This window comes from Erithacus rubecula, assembly GCF_903797595.1.
Source record: "Erithacus rubecula genome assembly, chromosome: 8".
NCBI lineage: Eukaryota > Metazoa > Chordata > Aves > Passeriformes > Muscicapidae > Erithacus > Erithacus rubecula.
The window spans coordinates 18,230,724-18,252,072 of NC_136659.1; the positions used below are offsets into that span (position 1 = coordinate 18,230,724).

Consider the following 21,349-nt stretch of genomic DNA (forward strand, 5'->3'; position numbering starts at 1 on the left):
AATTATAACTCCTTGGTAGAAGAATTCAGAAGTTGATATTATCAGCTATGGCCCCAGCTAGCCATAACAGACCCTCTTCTGCTGGCTAGCAGTGGTCACACACAGACAACTACCTCAGAAGCAATTGTTAGAGGAATTAATGAACCAACAAAAGACACAAGAAAATCAATAGTCAGAACAGCATCCTCTGCTACTCTCCTCCTGCTATTTCTCACTGGCTAGGTTAAAACAAAGAGAATGTCAATATCTTGAAATGAAGCATACAAAAAAAAAAAAAAAAATCTATCAAGACACCATCCTATAACTGTTCTCAGTTGGACTCAGAAAGACAGACTACAGAATGTGCCGTGGATATTTTTTTGGGATAAAAGACAGTGATGGAAGAAGATGAAGGATAAAAGCGTGTTCAAAGCTATTATTATTGCTACAAAACTTACAAACAAAAAAAAAGAACCATACTTCAGCTGATCACATATTTTCACTAGGCAAACATAAGAGACAAAACAGGACAACCAGAATAGAACAGCTGCTATTTATTTATAAATGAAAGGTAGATCTCTGAGAACGCTCCAGGTAAATTCTGTTCACAGAACAAGTCTCGCTTGAATATGCAAGCCATGAAATCAACTCTGGGTGTTCAAAATTGCAGAGAGAACATGAGTGGGAAACATGTTCTTCCTTTCCGCATATACGAATTTAAATTTTTATAAGTTTTTATTAGTTGTGTTTACAAACACTCTCTTTGTCTACATAATTTTTTTTAAAATTTAAATTCAGGAGTACCTTCATTATTTTCTTTTGGTTCCTTTGTATGGATGGACTAGAGACTCCAGGCTTTTAGACTTGCAGTATAAGTCACAGGACCAGAACTGAGTGATTACCAGTGGCAATGGATTGTATCTGGACAACAGCCCTGATAAAAGCATTGTGATTATTTGCTCCCTTGTCTTGTCTATGCTTCCAGTCCATCACAGTATGAATCATGATCACATCCTAGCATCAACCATAATAACCTGACCACAAAACCAGCTACTGACTATCAGGGCACAGAAATCAAAATGTCACCTAGTTCTCTAGAAATACAGAAAACAAAGAACACTTGAGTCAGGTGGTAAAGATTTCACATCACCACTCCTAAATCAGTTCTGAACTGAGGGTACTTTTAAGATCATAACCTTAACTCAAATTCTTGGATCAAATATTTGAATCTAAAACAGAAAGCTCTCCATTAATATCCTGTAAAATGTATGGTAGAAAGGATGTATGTCCAAACAATCCAGTACATGCTTTCATTTACATTAATTGCATAATAATGTGTTGTATTACAAATGTTTGTAAGTAAACTCTTATTGAACCCTCATATTTATAAGAACAACATTAACCTTTGTCCAACAATATTTGATAATTTTTGTATTGTCCATATAAATCAAACTACTAGGGGCAGGGGGTGAATACATCATCCTGATCATCCAGTTTCATAAACAGATCCAGGATGCATAAAGGCAAAGTACAACATGGCACTGACCAGCTCCCCTGCAATCTTCTAATTGGGTGTGCACTGTCAGCCTTTCCAGCAGAACTGTGTCAGATCAGGAGGTGCTCCTGACTCCACAGCTAAGTCACAAAGTTATTTTACTCCAGAACTATTTAACATCTCATCCTGTGACTCCCAAGTGCGACAACACTCTTGATGAACTTCCAGCTTTCATGGGGTCCAGGTAACATTGCATCTTGAATCCTTCATAACCGCATCTCCCATAAAAGTCAGATTTCTGCTGCTTCCCAGCAATTAATTCTGAAGTTGCCTCCCTCTTACCATACATGCATACATACATAAATATCCTAACATTGCTGTTGACATTCAAAGATAAGCAAAAAAAATGGTCAAACCATATGCAGACTGCATAATTCACAGAGATGACTAGTGTAGCAAATCTGCACTTCTTGCCAGCATGCAAAAAATATATTTTTATTTTCACAAAATTAGCAAAATGCATTATTAATGGGAAATTACACTTCCAAGATTTCCTGGTAGCATGATATATTTAAGAAACTAACTGGGACTAGCACGGAAAATTATATTCAGCAATGAAAGACCAAATGTTTTGCTGAGAATCAAATTACTGCAAAACATAATTTCCTGCACACGGTAAACCAAGCATTTTTGAGAGTCATCCTGTGAGGTAAAGAATATCTTGCTACTAAAACAGAACTAAACAAAAACTTCTATTGAAATTTTGAGTACCACTGAAAATAAAGCCTCTGATCATTCACACAGAACTGCAATACATTTCATTTATTTGACTGCTCAGTTCCATATCTTCAACTTCAAGGGCCAAACTCTGAATAAAATAATGTACCTAGTCAGCTAGCATAATTATTAAATTAATTAAACATTACTAAGCAGAAATTATTTTACAAGACCAGACCCCAGTACCTTAAAGTCTTCTTCTTAAGAACAACTCAAACAATCAGTTTGGGTCAGTGGCATTCCTATTGCAGAAATGCTATTTATATTAGCTATTGAAATAGAATTCCAACAAGCAAAATACACTCAAGCAGTTACAAATGACTAACAGCTAACATATCAGTTCCACCTCAGGCTGTGAACTCAGCACTGAAATAAAGCTTATAATCCCATGAGCCCATTCAGTTATAAACTGCAGGTGGCAAATGAAGTGACTACCAGGTGCACTCCCCATGTGTGAAAAATCATCAATACCTGAGAAGGATTTCTCTGCCTCCTTCGGCAGAAATTTAATAGGGCAACAAAATGCATGTTTTAGTGCTGAAATGGAAGCATGAAGGGCTGTAACAGAATAATGACCCACAGACCAAGACCAGGCTCTTCACCACAGTCTTAATCAGAAAGTGTGATAAGGTTTGTATACAGATGTGGAAGAAGAAATCTAAGACAGATGTAGGATAAACTTTGGAAGAAAATAACTACAACCTTACATTAGTGACCTATTTTCTGAAACCAGCTTATCTTATATTGGATTTCTGTCCTGCTAAGCATATCAGAATTCTTCAGCACCAAGATATGTTCCTCACAGGGAAAGCTTGTTTCAGCCAGTGCTGCACAGAACTGTCTGTTTTGTGTACTGGTTCTCACGCCCAGTATTAGACAACAGTTGTGTGTGTAGTGTCTATTAGCTTAAGGTGCAGTCATGGAGCTACAAATAAATTGGTTAAATCCTAGCAGCCTCACTTCATTAATGCTAAAGACCATTGTGACACTAATTGATACTGAGCTTGATCTATTTATCAAGTCTTTTACAAGAAGGAGCTGAAGATTTAAAGCCACTTTGTCATTCACATAGAGTGAGCAATAACTACTTAATATTTTGAAGGGATCTTCCTATTTTTTCACAGTATACCTTAATTGTATAATGCAATCAATCATAATTCATCACCATAATTCTCCAGTATTTATTTTACAGCAGCTTTATTCTAATGCAAATTTTTAATAAGAAGAGATACTCTTTTATCCATAAGAAAAATAATAAACTATTAATCATGATACAAAGAATCTCTCTTAGTGCTGACAATGACTTCTTGCTTAAGATGAAGCATTTTCATCAGTGAGCTACTTGTTATGCATTACCAGCATGTGTGCAGTAGCCTAGCGTGACACCAATTTGCATAATTTCTCTCCTCTAACGGGCTTCAAAAATAATAATGGGCATATGAGATAGAATCCATTATTTTAAACTTACTTCAGCAGCTATCTTCAAGGAGCAGTTATCAAAAGAACCTCTAAAGAATTAAGTTTAATAAATTATAAATTTATTATTTGGGTTATGCCTTCTGGGCCTATAGCTATGTAAGTTGAATACTGTAACAAAAACCTAGGCAAAACAACCAAGCAATTGGCTTGATGTCTTCCCAGACAAGGGGCAGGACAGGAATATTAAGCAAGTTCACAGATGATACAAAACTGGGAAAAGCTGCTTACTCCCTCAAAGGCAGGGAAGCCCTGCTGAGAGACCTCAACAAATGAGAGGGCTGGGCAATCACTAACCAAATCAAGTTCAGCAAGAGAAAGTGCCAGGTTCTGCACCTGGGATTGGGCATCCCTGGATGTACAGACAGACTGGGGAATGAGGTGCTGGAGAGCAGTGGCACAGAGAGGGACCTGGGGGTCCTGGTCACCTGTCACTGGCGAGTTGAATGTGAGCCAGCAGTGCCCTGGCAGCCAGGAGGGTCAGCTGTGTCTGGGGGCATCAGCACAGCATGGCCAGAAAGGAAGGGAGGGATTGTCCTGCTCTGCTCTGCTCTGCTCTGGGGTGTCCTCACCTCCAGCCTTGTGTGCAGTTTTGGCCGCCAAAATGTAAGGTATTAAACTATAGAGAAGTGTCCAAAGAAGCCCAATAAAGATGGTGAAGGCCTTAAAGGGGAGCTGTATGAGGAGCAGCTGAGGTCATTTGGTTTATTCAGCCTGGAGAAGACTGAGGGGAGAGCCCAGCACAGGTCTACAACTTCCTGTGAGGGGAAGAGGAGAGGCAGCACTCATCTGTTCTCTGTAGCAGGACCCAAGGGAATGGTCTGAAGTTGTGTCAGGGGAGGTTTAGGTTGCATATCAGGAAAAAGTCCTCCACCATGTGGTCAGGCTTCCCATGGAAGTGGTCACAGCATCAAGGCTGACAGAGTTCAAGCAGCATTTGTACAATGCTCTCAGGCACATGCTGTGACTCTTGGGGATGGTGCTCTGGAGGGCTAGGAGCTGGACTCAACGATCCGTGTGGATCCCTTCCAACTCAGCATAATCTGTGATTCTGTGACTGTCTAAAGGTGGCCAGACAATGCCAGTATCCACTGCTGCTCACAGTGAACTTGAAAATTAGTTAGGGTTTTGGGGGTACAGATAAAAAAGGACAGATAGTGATAAACACAGAAGCATCTTAGAGCTGTTACACCTGTGCACATTACTAAATAATGCCTTAGTCTACAGGGAATAACAAAAACAACTTTTTTTTTTTTTAATCTGAACCTAAAAAAGAATTTACCATTTGTTAATATTCACATAAAACAGGAAGAATAATGTCTTAAACTGATATAACTACTGGTGAACGAACCTTTTAGCAAACAATATTGCTACAGTATTCCAATTCTCTCAGATATTAATCCAACACATTAGTACAACGTCTGTCCTTATAAATTTGAAGAGTAATTTAGACTTTACTACACATTCTGATATACGGTCATCAGGAAGAAAGATCTGATTTATTTTTATCACACAAGTCTACACAATTGACATTTGACATAGTGGCCTGATGTCCACTAATACAAAAACACATCACCAAAATTCTCAGCTATCCCATTAAGTGAAAAGATACAGGCACCCCAGGAGAAACAATAGGTGCCAATACTGACAAGAGCACAAATTCTCAGAGCTTGCTCCTGTCAGCTATTTCACACTGAGAAGCACTAATCAATTTCAATTCCTACTGATTCAGGGGATTTGAAGGAGATTAACACCTCCATGAGCTGTGATCTTGAAAAGAAACAATTTAATAACAACAAAATTGCCCATGAACTTTCAGAATAGAATTTAAACACAGAATAAAGTACCAAACTGGCCTTTCACCCAGATTAACTCTTGGGCTGCTGCAGATGGTCTGGAAGAAACTTAAGAGAATGCCTGAACTTAATTTACAAAGTGAAAATATGACAGGTAAGAATGAAGTATCACACACTGGGTACTGTAACTATGGCCTGAATTAATCAGCCTTTAGCAGTTCATTCGCAGCTATTTGGTTTTCTTTTACACCTACTGTTCAGTCTATGTAACAGCTGTGTTCAGTGCTCTGGGGTTTCAGAACTTAGAACTGAGTTCAGATGCCATTTGAAAAAACAGAAAGAGGTAATAGATAAAATAGTTGTATGTCACTACAAGCAGCACTGAACTATCAGTTAAAGTAGGCTATAAGTAGATTAGATTGTACAGACAATATGAATCAGGATCATGTATTACATGTATTACTTTTTTAAACAATGCTTCACCTTCAGCCATTTTCTATCACTTTCTATGGCAGTGGGTCATTTCCATTTTAGTAAGGATACTCTTTCCAAATAGCCCCAGTTCCTATCTTACTGTTTAAGCAGAGAGTCCCTGCCAAAAGAACAGTCTGAAACACCACAAAAGCATGATGAACAAAACAGAAACTGACATGATTAAATTAAAAAGGATATCTTTATATGGTGTGAGTGATGTGGTGTAAGGAAGCTGCTTCTTTTACAAGATAGCATTACAAATAGAGCCTACATTTCAAATACAATCCTGAGAGTTCAGAGTACTCAAGAGATACTCGACTAGAATTCACCTCCTGTACTGCAGAAACCATATTTTACATAAGCTTCAGGTTCTATTTACAAATTGGACAAACTAGTACCTTTCAACAGTAATACCTTATATTAAAAGGTGTTTCCTACACAGACATACCAAGCTACAACTTGCTACACATTGCAGCAATATCCCACTGCCACAGCCCTCTGAAGTCTCATCAGCTGTTGCCAGGTAACAGTGCAGAGGCAGCCCCATGGTTTGCTCTGAGTGTCCCTTGAAGCTCAAAGCATTTTGGCTTCTCTCATCAGACACGTGCCTTTGCAGACTATCTCAGTAAGCCACAGAGGCACACTGGCAGCGTGTTCTCCCATCCCTGGAAATCCTCTCTCAGCTCCACAGCAAGGGTATTTTTAAAGTTATGTGTGGGGTGGAATAAATATATGCACAGACTTTAGAGGGTTTCTGAAAACCTCTTTACTTTAGCTATTGGAAGAATATAAATAAATAGTAAAACCAACAGATATCATGTTTGGACTTTAGTCTCAGCTTCCTGGCATCTCAAACTTTCAGCTTCTCACCACAACCAGCCATCCCCAGTCTCTGATTTTAAGCTTCTGCCATCCACTCTGAAATACATTTGCTCTTCTTTTCCAAGTCCCTCCTCCTGATCTCTACAGCATGCTGGCTTTTTATGAAAAGAGAGGCTGATTTTCCGTCAAAATGGCTGATAAGAATCCCCCTCCTTTAATATTCTGGTCTGCCTTGCTATGTCATTCCTTTTCAAACACACTATGTGACCAAAACCTCCCACTGAAGTCCAGCCTCCTTTTCAGTTTAAAGTTTGATAACTGATCTGTCACACTGAGTATTCAATCCTTTATTTAATGCCACTCAGTCATCAACATTTATTTTTTCCTCTTTGTTTTCCTTTTGCTCTTTTTATTTTTCCTTTAGCTTTTGGCAGGTGCAAAGTTTACTCCAAGCAATCTACAGAAGCAGATGCATAACAAATAAGGCAAATAAAACCACATTCAAAATTATGATTTTAGTCTGATAGATTTACAAAAAACCTTCCCAATGTCAAACAGAAATTACATATTATATATAGATTACTTGAATTGTCCCAGCTGTCAATATACTTTTACTATACTCACCCTTCTGCAAAAGGACTTTCTCCCATCACTACTCTTCATATAATGGAAAGTTTGCTACCCAGCTTAGAAAAACAATGGCTGCATCAACAAGATATTCACTTGAGGGTGTTCCAGGAAAAAAAAAAAAAAAAGTATTGTGCTGCGTTTTTGGAAATTGCCATATCTGATTGATATCCTTGTGGTATCAATTGTACAGAGGTAATTCTCTATAATGAATTATTTACTTCCTGTAGTAATAGACATCTGAGATAGTCATAAATATTTATATGTTCAGTTACTTCACTAATGAAAGCTGAAGTAATTCTAAAATGGGATGTTGTCTCAGAGACATGGGGACTTAACAGTCTGCTCAACTTTTACCTTAGTGAAGACAATACTATGTGGGAAGCAAAAGGAGGTGGAAGAAACATTCTCCTGAAAGCATGGTACAGAAATGGGCTAAGGTATCAAGATAGAATATTTTTGTGTGTATCCCAGAAAAAATTCTCACTTTTCTCCATCTCTGTTCTTCCAATCTGTAAAATGCATGGTAACATCCTCTAATCATACTCCTTTGCAATCCCTGGGCTTCTCAGTAGCATTCCAGAGAGATTACTCTTCAGCAATGGAAATACCCCTTCCTAGACAATGAGTTACTGGTTTGTACACTGACCTGTGCAACTCCACTATCTTTACAGCATCTAAGAAGTGTTTTGGGTTGCTGGCTGTCTAAAAGTAGTTCAGGACCACCTATGGATTGCAGGCTTACAGGCAGGAATTCCTTCAAGTTAGTTGGCTGTAGTGATCACTCCACACCTAAACCAGAACAACATGAACAGCTAGAAAAAGAGTTTATTTACTGCATTCATAATAAGACAATGCCATTTACTAAGGTGTATAAAGTCAAAAGATACTAGAAAAAGTTTTTTTTAAAGTCTGTATCCATTTAGACTTGAATGGATGTTCAATCCTCAAAGGTCTCTTATCTAATAAACTCACAGCTCTTTTTCAGCTCATATCCCCCTTCTTAATACATACCTGTCTTGGGGGCAATTCACCTTTGTCAGCACTTCTAAAACACAAACTACAAATCATTTATCTAAGAAGGCAGTAATCTGTTTGTCCATCAAACAATTGCTTTCCACCTTCTGGAGAAGTTGACTGCTTTAGGTTTCATATGAAAAGCCTCACCTACCACAACACACTTAAGTATTCAGATTTGGCTCAACTTCTCACAATCTATTAATCCATTGTGAAGCATAACATTAGCTGGAAAATGGCCAAACCTCAGGAAAAAAAGCCCCCATTATACATTTGTCATGTTATAAATTCACAACTGTCCTTTAAGCAGACACATAAATGGGATCAAGATGTGTCTCATAGCTGAATGAGTCTTTTAACAGAAGCTGCATGTGATAATAATGAATGTTGCTGAAGTTATTGCTTTAGCATGCAATCCTATTTTTGAAGGATGCTCTATAACAAAACATTTCCAAGGTAGGATTCCAAGATCCCTTGCCTAATTCAGTCCAGAACACAGGGGAACCCTACTCTCATGAGTTTGGCAGCAAAGGCACTACTGCAAACATTAGGAAATGATGCTACAGACTATGCATGCTGCTTTCCTCTCATCACTACTGAGAAAAGTCAGCCACATACAAATAATGATTTTGAAACTGCAAATTCATACCTTAGCTTTACAGGGAAAAACCAACCCATCTGATAGAGACAGAAAAGGTTACAGGGACTGAAGAGCCCCTGCTTGACTTGTTCTCTGACCAGTAACTCTTTCAAGGACCTCAAATCTACAGTGATTTCAGAAATTATTCAGGCCCCCTAGACTACAGGAATAAAAAAGGAGAAAAAATGAAGAGATTTGAATCACAGTTTATTCTGTACCTTCAACTAGTGATTGTCAGTGAAAAAGGAAGAAAAAATCTTTCACATGACAGATTCTAAAGCTATTAATGTATTTGCTAATTCAGATGTAGAAAGGAAGTACAGTGCAGGAAGTGCAGTGCAATGTCACATAATCAGAACCATATGGTATGCCACATAAAAACAAAATCCATTATGGGTTTGAGTTTCACTACATGTACAAAGAAAACACTTTAAAAATGTGACTGTCAAAATACGAAGAGACAAACATGCAAGTTTAAAAGTTAAATAGGTCACTGGTAGAGAACTTACGGAAAATGTTGCAAAATCCAGAATTAATCCTTGACAAGGCAATTAGATTGTGTCAGCAACTGAAGTCATCCATGCCAGAATGGCTCCAGTCTTGAGTGGGCTTGACATAATGAAGGTGCTCATGAATCCAAAACATTAGGAGAAAATGGACCTGCAGCAGACAGGCACGTGAGCTCTGACTGAAGCAAGATCAGCATGTAAAACTACAACAATGAGCCCAGAATAATGCCCAGCTATTCTGCAAAAAACTTGCAGAGTCAGGGCATTTACTTCTCTTGAAAGCTGCATGTAACTAGAGGCTATTGTCCTTGGTCCCTGTCCAGGCCACCCTACATCCATGTCTCTGCCTAAGTGTGTCCCCAAGCCATCCAGACCCAAGCACTAACCCATGGACTTGATCTTCTCAACAGACCTCGAATCTGCCTTGCTCCTCCAGACTGCCTGGCTGTCACTGCACTGGCTGCCATCCCTGGGCCTGCCCCCTTGCCTGCCTGGGGTCCTGGCAGGATGCCCCAAGCTCAGTGTGGCCATGGGCCTGTTTCCTCACTGGCATCCATGGCTCCTGGCCCATCTGCCCCCACAGGGCAGCCCAGCCCACGCTGCAGAGTGCCTACTGGTACTGCACTCAATCCTTCCTTCTGCTAGCCTCCTCAGAACATGCAAAAGGTTGCACACTTCTCAAGCCAATGAGTAGTGAGACCAGCAGATCTACAGATCTCTGAGTGTGTATCAAGACACAAAACCATTGAGATCAGAGCCTGATTACCACATGAGCCAGATATATTCTTCTCATGATCACTATTTTCACCTTCTAAAAAGGAAGACAAATGAAGATGCAAATGGCACAGCATTCCCTGATTGTAACTGTTAGGGTTCACAGACTCTTAAAAGATGATGTTTATTGTCTGTTTCTTACATTAACATAATTTCTTTTTTCTTTTTCTTTTCCTTCTTCACACAGAATAAGCAAGCATTTGAGGTCATAAGGAAATTCTGTTCTTAGTTAAGTAATTATTTAGACAATCAATATTTATTTACACAAAAAAGCCACACTGAGACAGCTTTTAAAAAAATCCTCTCCCAAAGCCTAATTTCAAGTTCAATAATTTTCTTTCTTCTATTAAGTAAACACTCCTGTAGAATCCTGGCAATTCAGTATGAATTATTTAACAAAACTAGTCTTTCCCACAAATTATAAAATTATTCTGATTTGTATGTCTCTGGAATTCGTGCAAGAGTAAGACCAAGTCTGAACACTAACAAAGTATTCTGTCTAATGAAATATTCATACTCATTTGTCTTCAAGACTTTAATAAGGAGGAATACATCCTTCTCACTTCTGTCAGTAAAGGACTAGCAAAGATCTTTCCTTCATTTAATTCTGAATGTCTACTGAACCATTCCTAATAATTTCATTTTCTTGTAAAACACAGTACTAGAGATATTTAAAATTTACTTAGAAAGATTACTCCATATTTCAGGTAAAAAGTAAAATTTAAACGCATGTACCACCCAAAATTTACAGAAGTTTTCACCATTAAAACTTCACAGTACCACAATGCTTTCCATATCTCTCCAGATTAAGATCAGAAAAGTCAGATTAAATGAAGAATGAAACCTACACTACAGCATGTGGAGGCAAACACAACAGAACTTTAAAACACCTTTATCACGAACCATACCATGAGGAAATGCCATCATTGCAGCCTTCCTGTCCACAGCATAGCCTTGAAGGCTAAAACACTATTTTTTTCCATTTCAGTTCTTGTGGAACTAATCAGGTTGCAAAAGATGTGCCCCTGGACATAAATTTTACATATGGAAAAATCACCCTAATTTAAGAAGAGGGAAGTGGAGTGTGGATTCTTCACCTCAACTGTTTACAGGGAAAGCACTATCTGATTTAACAAGTACACAAAATTGCATTCTCAGGTGTTCCTTGTGTATGTTTCATCCCCAGTCTTTCAGCCTTTCACAAAGAGTGCTCCCTTTCCAGCTCAGGCAGTGGATGAATTTTCTATTCCAAAGGCCTTTTGGCAAACTGGTCAAGAGGTGTTCTTTTCACAGCAGCCAATTTGTTGCTATGAGGGAACATGAAACTAAACACATTTTCTTGGGAGTGCTGCTGAATTCTATGAAGTTCTCAGCTGACCAACCTTAAACCATCAGAAATCACCATATCACCACCTTTTGTCCAGCTATTAAATCAGTTAGTTTCACTGTATTACAATATGTATTATTATAATGGTCAGTCACCACAGTCCTTCACTCTCTGAACTGGAAATACATTGAACTATCACTAGTGAGAAGCAACTTAACCTTACACAAATCATCCATGCATTTCTTTAATTTATTGTTAGGTGACTTCAGCATAGCCTCCAAACCTTCTAGCAGCATATAAATTACTTCTAGAGCTATAAAACAAACATCAGCAAGGGTGTTACACTAACATCACTTTCCTACATATTAGCAGTTGTTAAATTCAAGTCACTTACTCTAACACCAGTCCTTCCTCCTCATTTGATGACAATAAACACTGCTTTCAATATAGCAATCAGTTTAGTTTTATAATTGTTTTTCACTAAGACAGTGTCTCATCACAAATGATGTGGCATCCTACTAGACATAGCTTATAAATAGATTGGTTACCTTTTGGCATATATAAGATGTTCATTACAAAACAAAGCAAGATTAACAGCTGAAAAATATTCTTTTAGTTTAATTAATGGGGAACTTCCCCCATTAACATAGCTATAAATGATTTCTAACGATTTTCTAAAAGTAAAAAAGATAAAGTGATTTTTAAACACTCTTAACATTTGAAGATACACTTTTTCCTTGGATTCATTTTTAATCACAGAAAGTTTTTTGAATTATGTATTGTATCTACTGTATTTATCTCATCATCTCTCCTGGCTTGACTCTCAGAACCATTAATTCAATGCTCCATCTGCTACAGTCCCTCATACTGCAGATGACATTCACGTTAGGTTTGTTTCCTCAGAAGAAAATGTATTGGAAAAGGTAGTCTGACAGGTCTTTATATCCGTTTCACAGGCTAAACACAAGTTATAAAGATCATCCATGTAGCTACTGACAGAAATGATGAGAGAACAAGTGGAGACAACAAGATGTGCAGCAAACATGCCCTCTTCTTTCAAGTGAATTGGAATTAATTACATCTATCATTCATCCTTCCTGTAGGCTTAAAATACAGTGTAAAAAATATACCAGAGACATGAAAACAGCCATCCCACTCTACATGTTTTACAACTCCTCCTGCTTTATGCACTAGGTTTTTCCCATATATGCAGGAAAACTGCTATTAAAGGCAATATTACATTCTTTCAATATCAGAAATAAGGCTTTTAATTATTTTCCTTTTAGAATAAATTTTATACTAATTCTGTAGGGCAAACAGATTGATGTACATCAAATAGCTCAGCAACAAGTTGTATGGACATACTACAATGTGATAAGATTAACCCACAGCAGAAAGGAGGTCAGTGAATATTAGTTACATTCAGACTGTACAGTAACATATTTAGAGATCAGAAATCTGAAGAACCCTGAAGGAGAACAGCTTCTGCTCTCCACATACCTCCAGGTTTTAATACTTCTTAAGATATTAACATGTATGCAGCAACTGGGACAGGGAACTCTGCAACAATTTCTCCTTTTTCTGAATAAAAAAACTCACCTATATGGAATTGCAGCTTTTAAAAATGTTTTTTAAAACAAGTGCCTCTGTAGGATGACAGATCCTGCAAAATCTGCAGTGAGCTGCTAGGCATTAGTGTGAAAATAATTTTCTACCATCAGTCAGAATCTTGGTATGTTCAGAGGACTGACCAGCATGCCTTAATCCTACAGGCAACCTTTTCTCTGAGAAATCACTGCACCATACTAAGCTACTTCTCCATTTCAAATTTTACTTGTCCATAATAATTCTTTGTGTTAAAATTTTGTATATATTCTGCACATACTTACTAACAATAAAAAAGGAGAAAGAGAGAGAGAGAGAGAGAGAGCAGGAGAGAGTTAGTGAAAGTGTTTGCCCTGTGTTTCAGGCTCAAATTAACCACAGTTCATTTCTACCATTTTGCTCATGCTAGGCTGAGTAACAAGAACAGCAGAAGGAGATGATAGAAGGGATAAGAACTCTCAACAGCATTGGTCACCAAAGACTAATAGAACAAATTATTCTTACAGTGAACTACCATGAACCATTTCCCTCTTTCTTGTCACATTTGCACAATGCCTTAGCTGAGGTTAGAAGTAGCAGAGAGCACTACTAGAAATCAGAAAACTTTCCACCTGAAGAGTTCAGTAAATTCTGCTTCTGCAGGTAAGTATTTAGGAAACAAAACAATGGATGTGATTTATCTTTTTCCAACAAGTAGTCAAGTGTAAAGATGAGATTCCCTTTGGGATCAGGACCACTCTTCTAATTCTGTACCTACTCAGGAAATCATGATGAGTGGAGACAGCACTCTTCCAAACTGTTTTAAACAGCATTTTCTGTTGTTTCAGATTTCAATGCCAGGAGAAAATATTCCTTAAATATTTCTATGCTTTCCTTTATTATCCACAAAAAAGTGCCAGAGATTCCTCTACTTCCTTGTACCTATTTTTACAAACAACACATCATTTCCATATGAATCTCAAATCTCTATTTAGTCTTTGCTTACAACTGTACTTAAGCTGCCCATGGTAAAACAAGTGACCTCCCCTTTGCAAGATACCTCTCCCATAGGACATTATAAAGTCTTTACCAAAACATTTCCAATATGCAGCTTATTAGTGACACAGAGTCCTCCTAAAAAACTGTTCTGCAAAAAACTTCCATCTTCTTAAAGCCACAGGTAGAAAACAGAGCACCTGGAACAAGAAGATGCAGACTCATCAAATAGAGTTAAAAAGCTCTATTTGAGACCCTCACACCTGGATCCAAATGTAAGAAAGAAGAAAGGCTGGGAAGGCACCAAAGGTAAGGCACAACTTCACACCTACAAGTTCAGTGCAGCCTCCATCATAGAACCAGAACTCTGTCAAGGATTAAGTAGAAGATCTACTTGGTGCTATGACAATCTGATACACCTTGGGCTTAAGACAACCTTACCAGTAAAGGTATCATCACTTGTGGAGGATCCACAAGATCCTCCACACAGTCCCCAAAACATTTATGTGTTTTCAAGTAACAAAGCATTTTGGAGAAGAAGCTGTGGCATATACTACAAATCACTGTGCATTCTACAGATATATCTATCTTGCAAAAACAGCTTTGTCAAGGACACAGGCATCTGCTAGCTAATAGGAGTCAAATCTTTTATACACACGGATAACTGCATATTGCTGCAAAAATTGTGCTCATCTAACTATATTTTGTCTTGCAAGGGTGAAGATCACCTTAGCGCGACAGTGCCAACTGTCCTGTCATTAGCTACATTATATACATTATCTTGTTACTGTACACACACAACTATTCCATGCAAGAATTTTGGGCTTTTTTAAAAAGAACTAACAGTTACAATGTGCAAATCCTCAGCTGGAAATTGTTTCCTACAGCATTAATATTTTTAGTGAAACAATTTTGCTTTTTAAAATTTTTGATAATGAAATGTCCAGGTTTCATTTTACAATAGGTTGACACTGACAGGGCCATGAATCCTGCTGAGAAAGAAAGTTACCATTTTATTTCTCTGGCAAAGAACCCAAGCAGGAAAAGGTATACCATGAGTCAATTCTCCAGACAGGAGTTATAATGAAAGCAGTACAGGCTGCACTCTTCACAATTCATCCTTTCTTATTGCATCAAGGTAGTAAAGGCTTATTCCTCCTCCAATACTGTAGGCACTGCCTCCCATATTATAACTGTCAACACTACAAACTCCTAAGTCAAAACTAACAACCATTAATGTGCAGTTTGTAACAATCACTCTTTTGAAGGAAACCAACAGGTAAGGCCTGTAGAAACTAAGCACTGAATTTTCTATCAGAGGTGAGATTAAAGAGTTACCTAAAAATATACCAAATAATTTTACCAGTCACAGAGATTTGTATCTCTGTGTTATAACCACATACCACTGAGTTCAAAAGTCTCTCTCCAGCAAGTAGTTTCAGAACAGCAGTAGAAAGAGAAGGGGCTGAAAAAGGCCAAAATCACAAGAACAGTTCTACCCTTAGGGAATGTTCCCGAATGGAATTGCACCTCTAGTGCAACTTATCAAGTAGAGTTGGGCTGTTACAGAAACGTGTGAAGCCTTCATTGTAAAGAAACAACTGTCAGTAACTGTTATATCTAACTACATGCTCTCCACAACTTTCACAGTGTTCTGGCATTAAGATAAAATCAGGAATCATCTATTTTGCCAGCTCAATAGCTTAATTTCATTACATGAAAAAGAAAAAAGATAGAAAAATATTAATAAGTACAGCCCCAAGCAGAGGAACAGTCCCACCTGACATCTCTAAGACAATTATGACATGTTAGCAGAATGAGACAAGGATTTGTCTATTTTGTGGAAGTAAGTCAGAACAACAAATTTAGTTTTTCTCCAGGGTGCTACAGATTATGACATTTAAAAACTTTCTTACCTAATCCAGTTTGCTTCAGGACTTTCTGTGTTCTCATCTGTTGCAACAAGAAACAGAAAAAGCGAAAGCTTGATAAACTTCAAGACACTTGAGATCTTTGGCATTTTTCCAGATATTTCAAAGCAACAGACTACCCAAGCTAGCAGTTGTTACAAACCTGACTGCATTATAATTTTATTCCAAAGCTGACTAACAACAAAAGAAACTAGGTGAAAAAACTAAAGGTTGCATAACTTACCTGACATAGCTCCTGTTAGCCATATGCTCAACTCAGCAAAAGGTACTGTCTCTCTGAGCAATAAACCTAGAATACGCCAAGGCTGAATTATTAACAAGAACATGAGGAGGCCTCAAAAGCACACGATGAATGAAAGAGAAATACAAAGCTCACAGTCTGATTTAGTTTGTAAAGGAAACTCAGCTGATCTATTTTGAACACTAAATGACATACGGAAAGAAGCAGGAGGGTGTTTTATTGTAATGCAGGGGAATGGTGAACACAGTCCCTTAAACTGGTCTTGATGATTTTCTTACACCCTTAAGAAAACAGGATCAGCATAAGGAGCCATCATTCAGGAAAAGAAAGTCTTCATCTGCCTGGTGCCTCTGGGAAACTGGGACCAAGAGATTCAACTTCCTTACTTAAATACTTCCCCTTACTTGGAATTCATCTCTCTTTCTTATACCTTAATCTCAACTCCCTTCAGGTTTGAATCTCAGGCAGCCAAAAGTAAAGGGGCTGGTTCCCACCTTTAGACACAAAGGAAGAGGGACAATTAGTTCCTAAATTACAGAGATTAATATTAGTTCCAGGTAGATACAAGGCAGGAAGTATGTGTTTTTTAACAGACATACTATCTGCTTTATAGAGTCAACCTTGCTATTTAACACACTATTTTCAGTCATTGCACACAATGTGGGAATAGTAATTCAGCTCAGATTAAATACAAGCAGATTTTTTTTTCTTTTTTCCTTTTTTTTTTTTTTTTAATCAAAATGCCCATCTTAATACATTGCTGAAGCTTTCAGCCATGAACACTGACCCCTACAGAAATTATATCCCTTTCAAGTGTTTCAGGTTGCTTACTACAGAAATCTCCAGGGGTTACTGCAAGCATTGCTCTGTGAATTAGAAGGATTAATGAATACCTATTATTTCTACTGCAGTAGTGACATGAGACTGGAGGAGATTAAATTTTCTTGTAAATTGTGGAAAGTGTGTGTAAAGTGAGCAAGGTCATAGCAAAACAGAAAATAAAGCCCCCATGTCCATGCAGAATATTAGGAAAACAGCTGCCTGAAAAGACGGAGAGCACTAATTATGCCATTACTTCAAGTGGGCTAACATATCCCACACTCCCCAGTGTACTGAATGCACCTCTTTCCATAGTCAGTATGCTGCCCTGCTTCAGGAGATGAATTAAATTTTCCTGAATTTTCATCTATTTCATAAGAATTCATTAGCTTAGTCCACTGTTTCCATACATATAGTTCTGCAAATGTCTCCTTTTTCCATATACAGTATCAGTACTCCCTCTCCACACAGCAGGATAGAGGCCATGTCTGAGGAAGAAACTAGATGAGGAGTGGAGAAAAAGGAGCGGCCAATAAGAAGCCACTGATATGACTTGTTTCCTTACAATGCAGTAGCACCAGCGAATGAAAAACGTCCTATTTCCTCCCCCTCACCACATGCCACTAATAAAGGCCAATTCTCAGCTGTGTTCAGCAGAGCTGTTCCCAACTGTGTAGCATTCAGATGAAAAAGCTCAGCCTTATACTGTCAGTCATTTATTCCAGAGCAGTGCCATTCTAGCTACAGTCATACAGCTTTTTAGCTTTGGCAACAGGAAAGTATGTATGGCATTATACAATGCATCATTTAGAGAATTTATCTTTCCCAAAGAGGGAAAAATTCCTTGTAGTGATTTTGCAAAAATAAACAAGAAAAGTTTCTCAAATTATTTTCCAGATTTCTGATGTGCCACTGTGTTACCTCACTATTTATGTCACATGTTCAACTCCCAAAACAAGAGCTGTGCAGAGACATGAAAGATGCATGAAAAGCAGAACAAGTTAGGAAGGAATTAGCAGAAGACTGATTTAATGCATTTTATTTATCCATCTCCATTTCTACCTGAAGAGCAGTTGCCCCACTGTCCATGAATAGGAATGGATACTTCCCTCAGCTACACACTGTAACCCCCCAGGAGACATCACCCTCACTGCACACTCTTCTGTCCTTTTAGATTCTCCTGCTTCATCTCCCTTACCTTCTTCCTACCTCCCCTCTCCATTTTAGGAGCTACATGGCTGTATCAAACAGGTGAGACATAATACATCACAGCACATGAGTCCTCATGTTGGATTCCTCAGGTTAGCACTATGAGGAATATCCCTCCATATTTTCACCTGTAATACAGGAGTCTTTAATAAAAATGCCACTCAGAACTTGTCTCCTGGATGACTGGCAGCCCCATTGCAGCTTGTTTATTCTGCTGCAGTACAGTTCAGTTTAAACTCAGGAAAAGGTACTAAACAGTAATAACAAAAGAAAAATTAGTACTGAAAGAATTTCTGATTCTTCTGACAGGTGCAGAGCATTCCCAACTTCCCTACAGCAATCAATCCCAAGACATCTTTCTGTTCCCTGGCTCTACATTACTGAAGTTCAGTTGTAGACTGATAAAAAATTTAGTGTTCACCTGTCCAGTTATGCTTAGGATTTGTATGAGTCTTTTTTTCCCCTTCACATTTTCTGTTACTGATCTGTAGGCTCTCCTCCCTTGTATTTCCTTGGATCATGAGAATTCACTTCTAGGGGTGGTAAATTTGCAAAAACTAATGAAAGAGAAGTTACAGGCACAGAATGTATCTCACTAAGTGAGTTCAGATGACAACCTAAAACTAGGGCTAGGTTAAAAAAACCCCAAACAACAAAAACCACCAGCCAAACCTTTAGGTAGAACAAAAGCAAACAATTACGATATTTTTACGAACTTCAAACCCCTTCCTATACACAAATGTTCTTTGATTACTCTCACAGCACCGTACATTGCATCAGCACTCGATTCATTACTCCTCTCTCATCCAGTTTCCCAGCGGCCTGAAGGCTGGTAATGACAACTTCTGTCTTTGTAACACAAAATGTTTCTCTTCCCCAGATGAGCCTGCACTCATGAGTCCCTTGTTAGTGAGCCTCTCCGGCATTAGCACAGCAAGAATCATTGTCTTTGTCCAATGAACTTTTTATTCTGAAAGCATTTGGCAAAAACACTGCAAAACCAGCCCTGCAAGTTCTTAAAGCAACCAAATAGCCACTGCACTGCAAACTACATCCCTCTTCTCCGCAGTTAGAAAGTCAATAATATAGATACAGTATTTCTTCTAAACAACGATTTTGGATGGTACTGGATAATTCACTAATTCTGCACATACACCAACAGAGCAGCACGTAATGATGAGGAAGCAATCACCCAGTGGCCCACTCTCCAACACAGACAAACACAGTGCTGCAGATAATGTTCCTACAGCTTCCCAACCATGGAACACCATGGAGCAGCACATAACAGCATAGAAGACCATATTTTTCCTATTTCTAAAGCAATCCATTTGCACTTAAACTGACTTTCCATTTTTTAAAGGGTCTGAAATGGCTTTTAAAAATCTATATCTACCTTGGTTCCTAGCCAGATAACTATGTGAAAATCTTAGCCCAAAGGAAAAATATCTCTGCTTGGTTCAAGCCACATTTGTATTGTTTGAATAAAAATTGAGTGAACTCTATTTATATTTTTGTGCTACATTGTCAATAATTAATACCGACTTGGATTAACATTTGAAGGATTAAATTCTATAAAGCTGGAATATTAACTGCATTACAGTTTAAATTTGACATTAAGAATGAGCTGGGCTTCAATCTGGGAATATAAAAAGGGATATTATGCGTTTTCAGAACAATTCTGCAAGACTCCACAGTAGGTTATGATACAATTTACTGCTTTTGAGAGAAAAAACCTCAGTAACTGCATCTAACTTGCTGACAGTGACCCCTATTACTATACATCATGCTAACTGCAATTTCTGTACAAGAACATAATTTTCCACCTAATAATTCCAGAAAACCTTAAAACACTGATTCTTGGTTTCCACTGCAATGAAATTCAAATACCAGAGTGCAGTTTTTTGAAGGGGCAAATGAAGTGAACCCAGCTTTTAAAAATTAAATCTATAAACCATTTTGTATTCACAAAAATAAATGCACTGCTTCAGAGAAATAAATAGGAAGATATTTTAAGTTAGCCTTATCTCACTCTGTGTGCAGCACTGTCTATGGATAGCAGTACCTTTCCTTCATTTTTGCTAATAATTGCACACCTGTATGTACCCAGGAGGAAGATTTGCTTAAATGAATTTATCAAGTGTTATCACAGTATTTGCAATGTATATTATGGTCCACTAGTTACTATCAGTCGCTTAAGGTAATACTATAGACTAGAACCAGATCTATTTAGGAAACTTACAGAAACTTTTCTTCAGTTATTCATGGCCTTGTCCCGATGGATGGGCCTGAATCCCATGTCACGCCTACTTACTTCTTGCCTTGTAATATCCTCTGCGATTTTTAATAATGGAGATTGTTTTTTCCTGAGCATTCCTTACCCATGATTTTGGAAAAGCACGTACAGCTGCTCGGCCCCGGAGGCGGGGTGCCCTCAGCAGCAGCGCTCCTACCGGCGCTGCCCCGCGTCCCCGCAGCCCAGACCCAGCTCGGCGGGCTGAGCCCCCCTCCCTGCCCCGCCTCTGCGCTGGGGCCAAGACAGGCTCCCGGCGACAGTGACAAGCCCTGCCAGCGGCGACTCGCTAGAGAGGTGACAACCCCTGCCCGGCTCTGCGCGCCAGAGGACTGCAGGGCAAATGGCGAACGCCATTTCGAAGCCCCTCTCGGCTGAGGCGCGGCCCCCAGCCCAGGCGGCGGCGGGCGGCCCCGCAGGGCCGGAGCCCTGGCGGGAGCTGGGCACACCTGAGAGACAGCGTGGGCTCTGTCTCGCACGGCTGAGCAGCCCGAGCAGCCCGAGCAGCGGGCAGCGGCCCGCCCGGGCCGGGCGCGGAGCGGCGGCGAGGGCGGCGCTCGGCCCGT

The 21,349-nt window shown here is 38.9% G+C and overlaps 1 protein-coding gene across 5 annotated transcripts in view; it reads right to left on the reverse strand.

Annotated features, from left to right (window-relative positions):
- Nucleotides 1–20,825, reverse strand: part of MYO3B (myosin IIIB) — a 184,181-nt gene extending 163,356 nt beyond the window's left edge. For all 5 annotated transcript variants that reach the window (XM_079310943.1, XM_079310944.1, XM_079310945.1 and 2 more), the window contains exons 1-3: nt 20,733–20,825; nt 16,448–16,513; nt 16,210–16,246 (exon numbers count right to left, since the gene is read on the reverse strand). In XM_079310943.1, the coding sequence (XP_079167069.1) occupies nt 16,210–16,246; nt 16,448–16,454 (44 nt within the window). In that variant the 5' untranslated portion in view covers nt 16,455–16,513; nt 20,733–20,825. The remainder of the gene's footprint in view (nt 1–16,209; nt 16,247–16,447; nt 16,514–20,732) is intronic.
- Nucleotides 20,826–21,349: the final 524 nt, after the last annotated feature.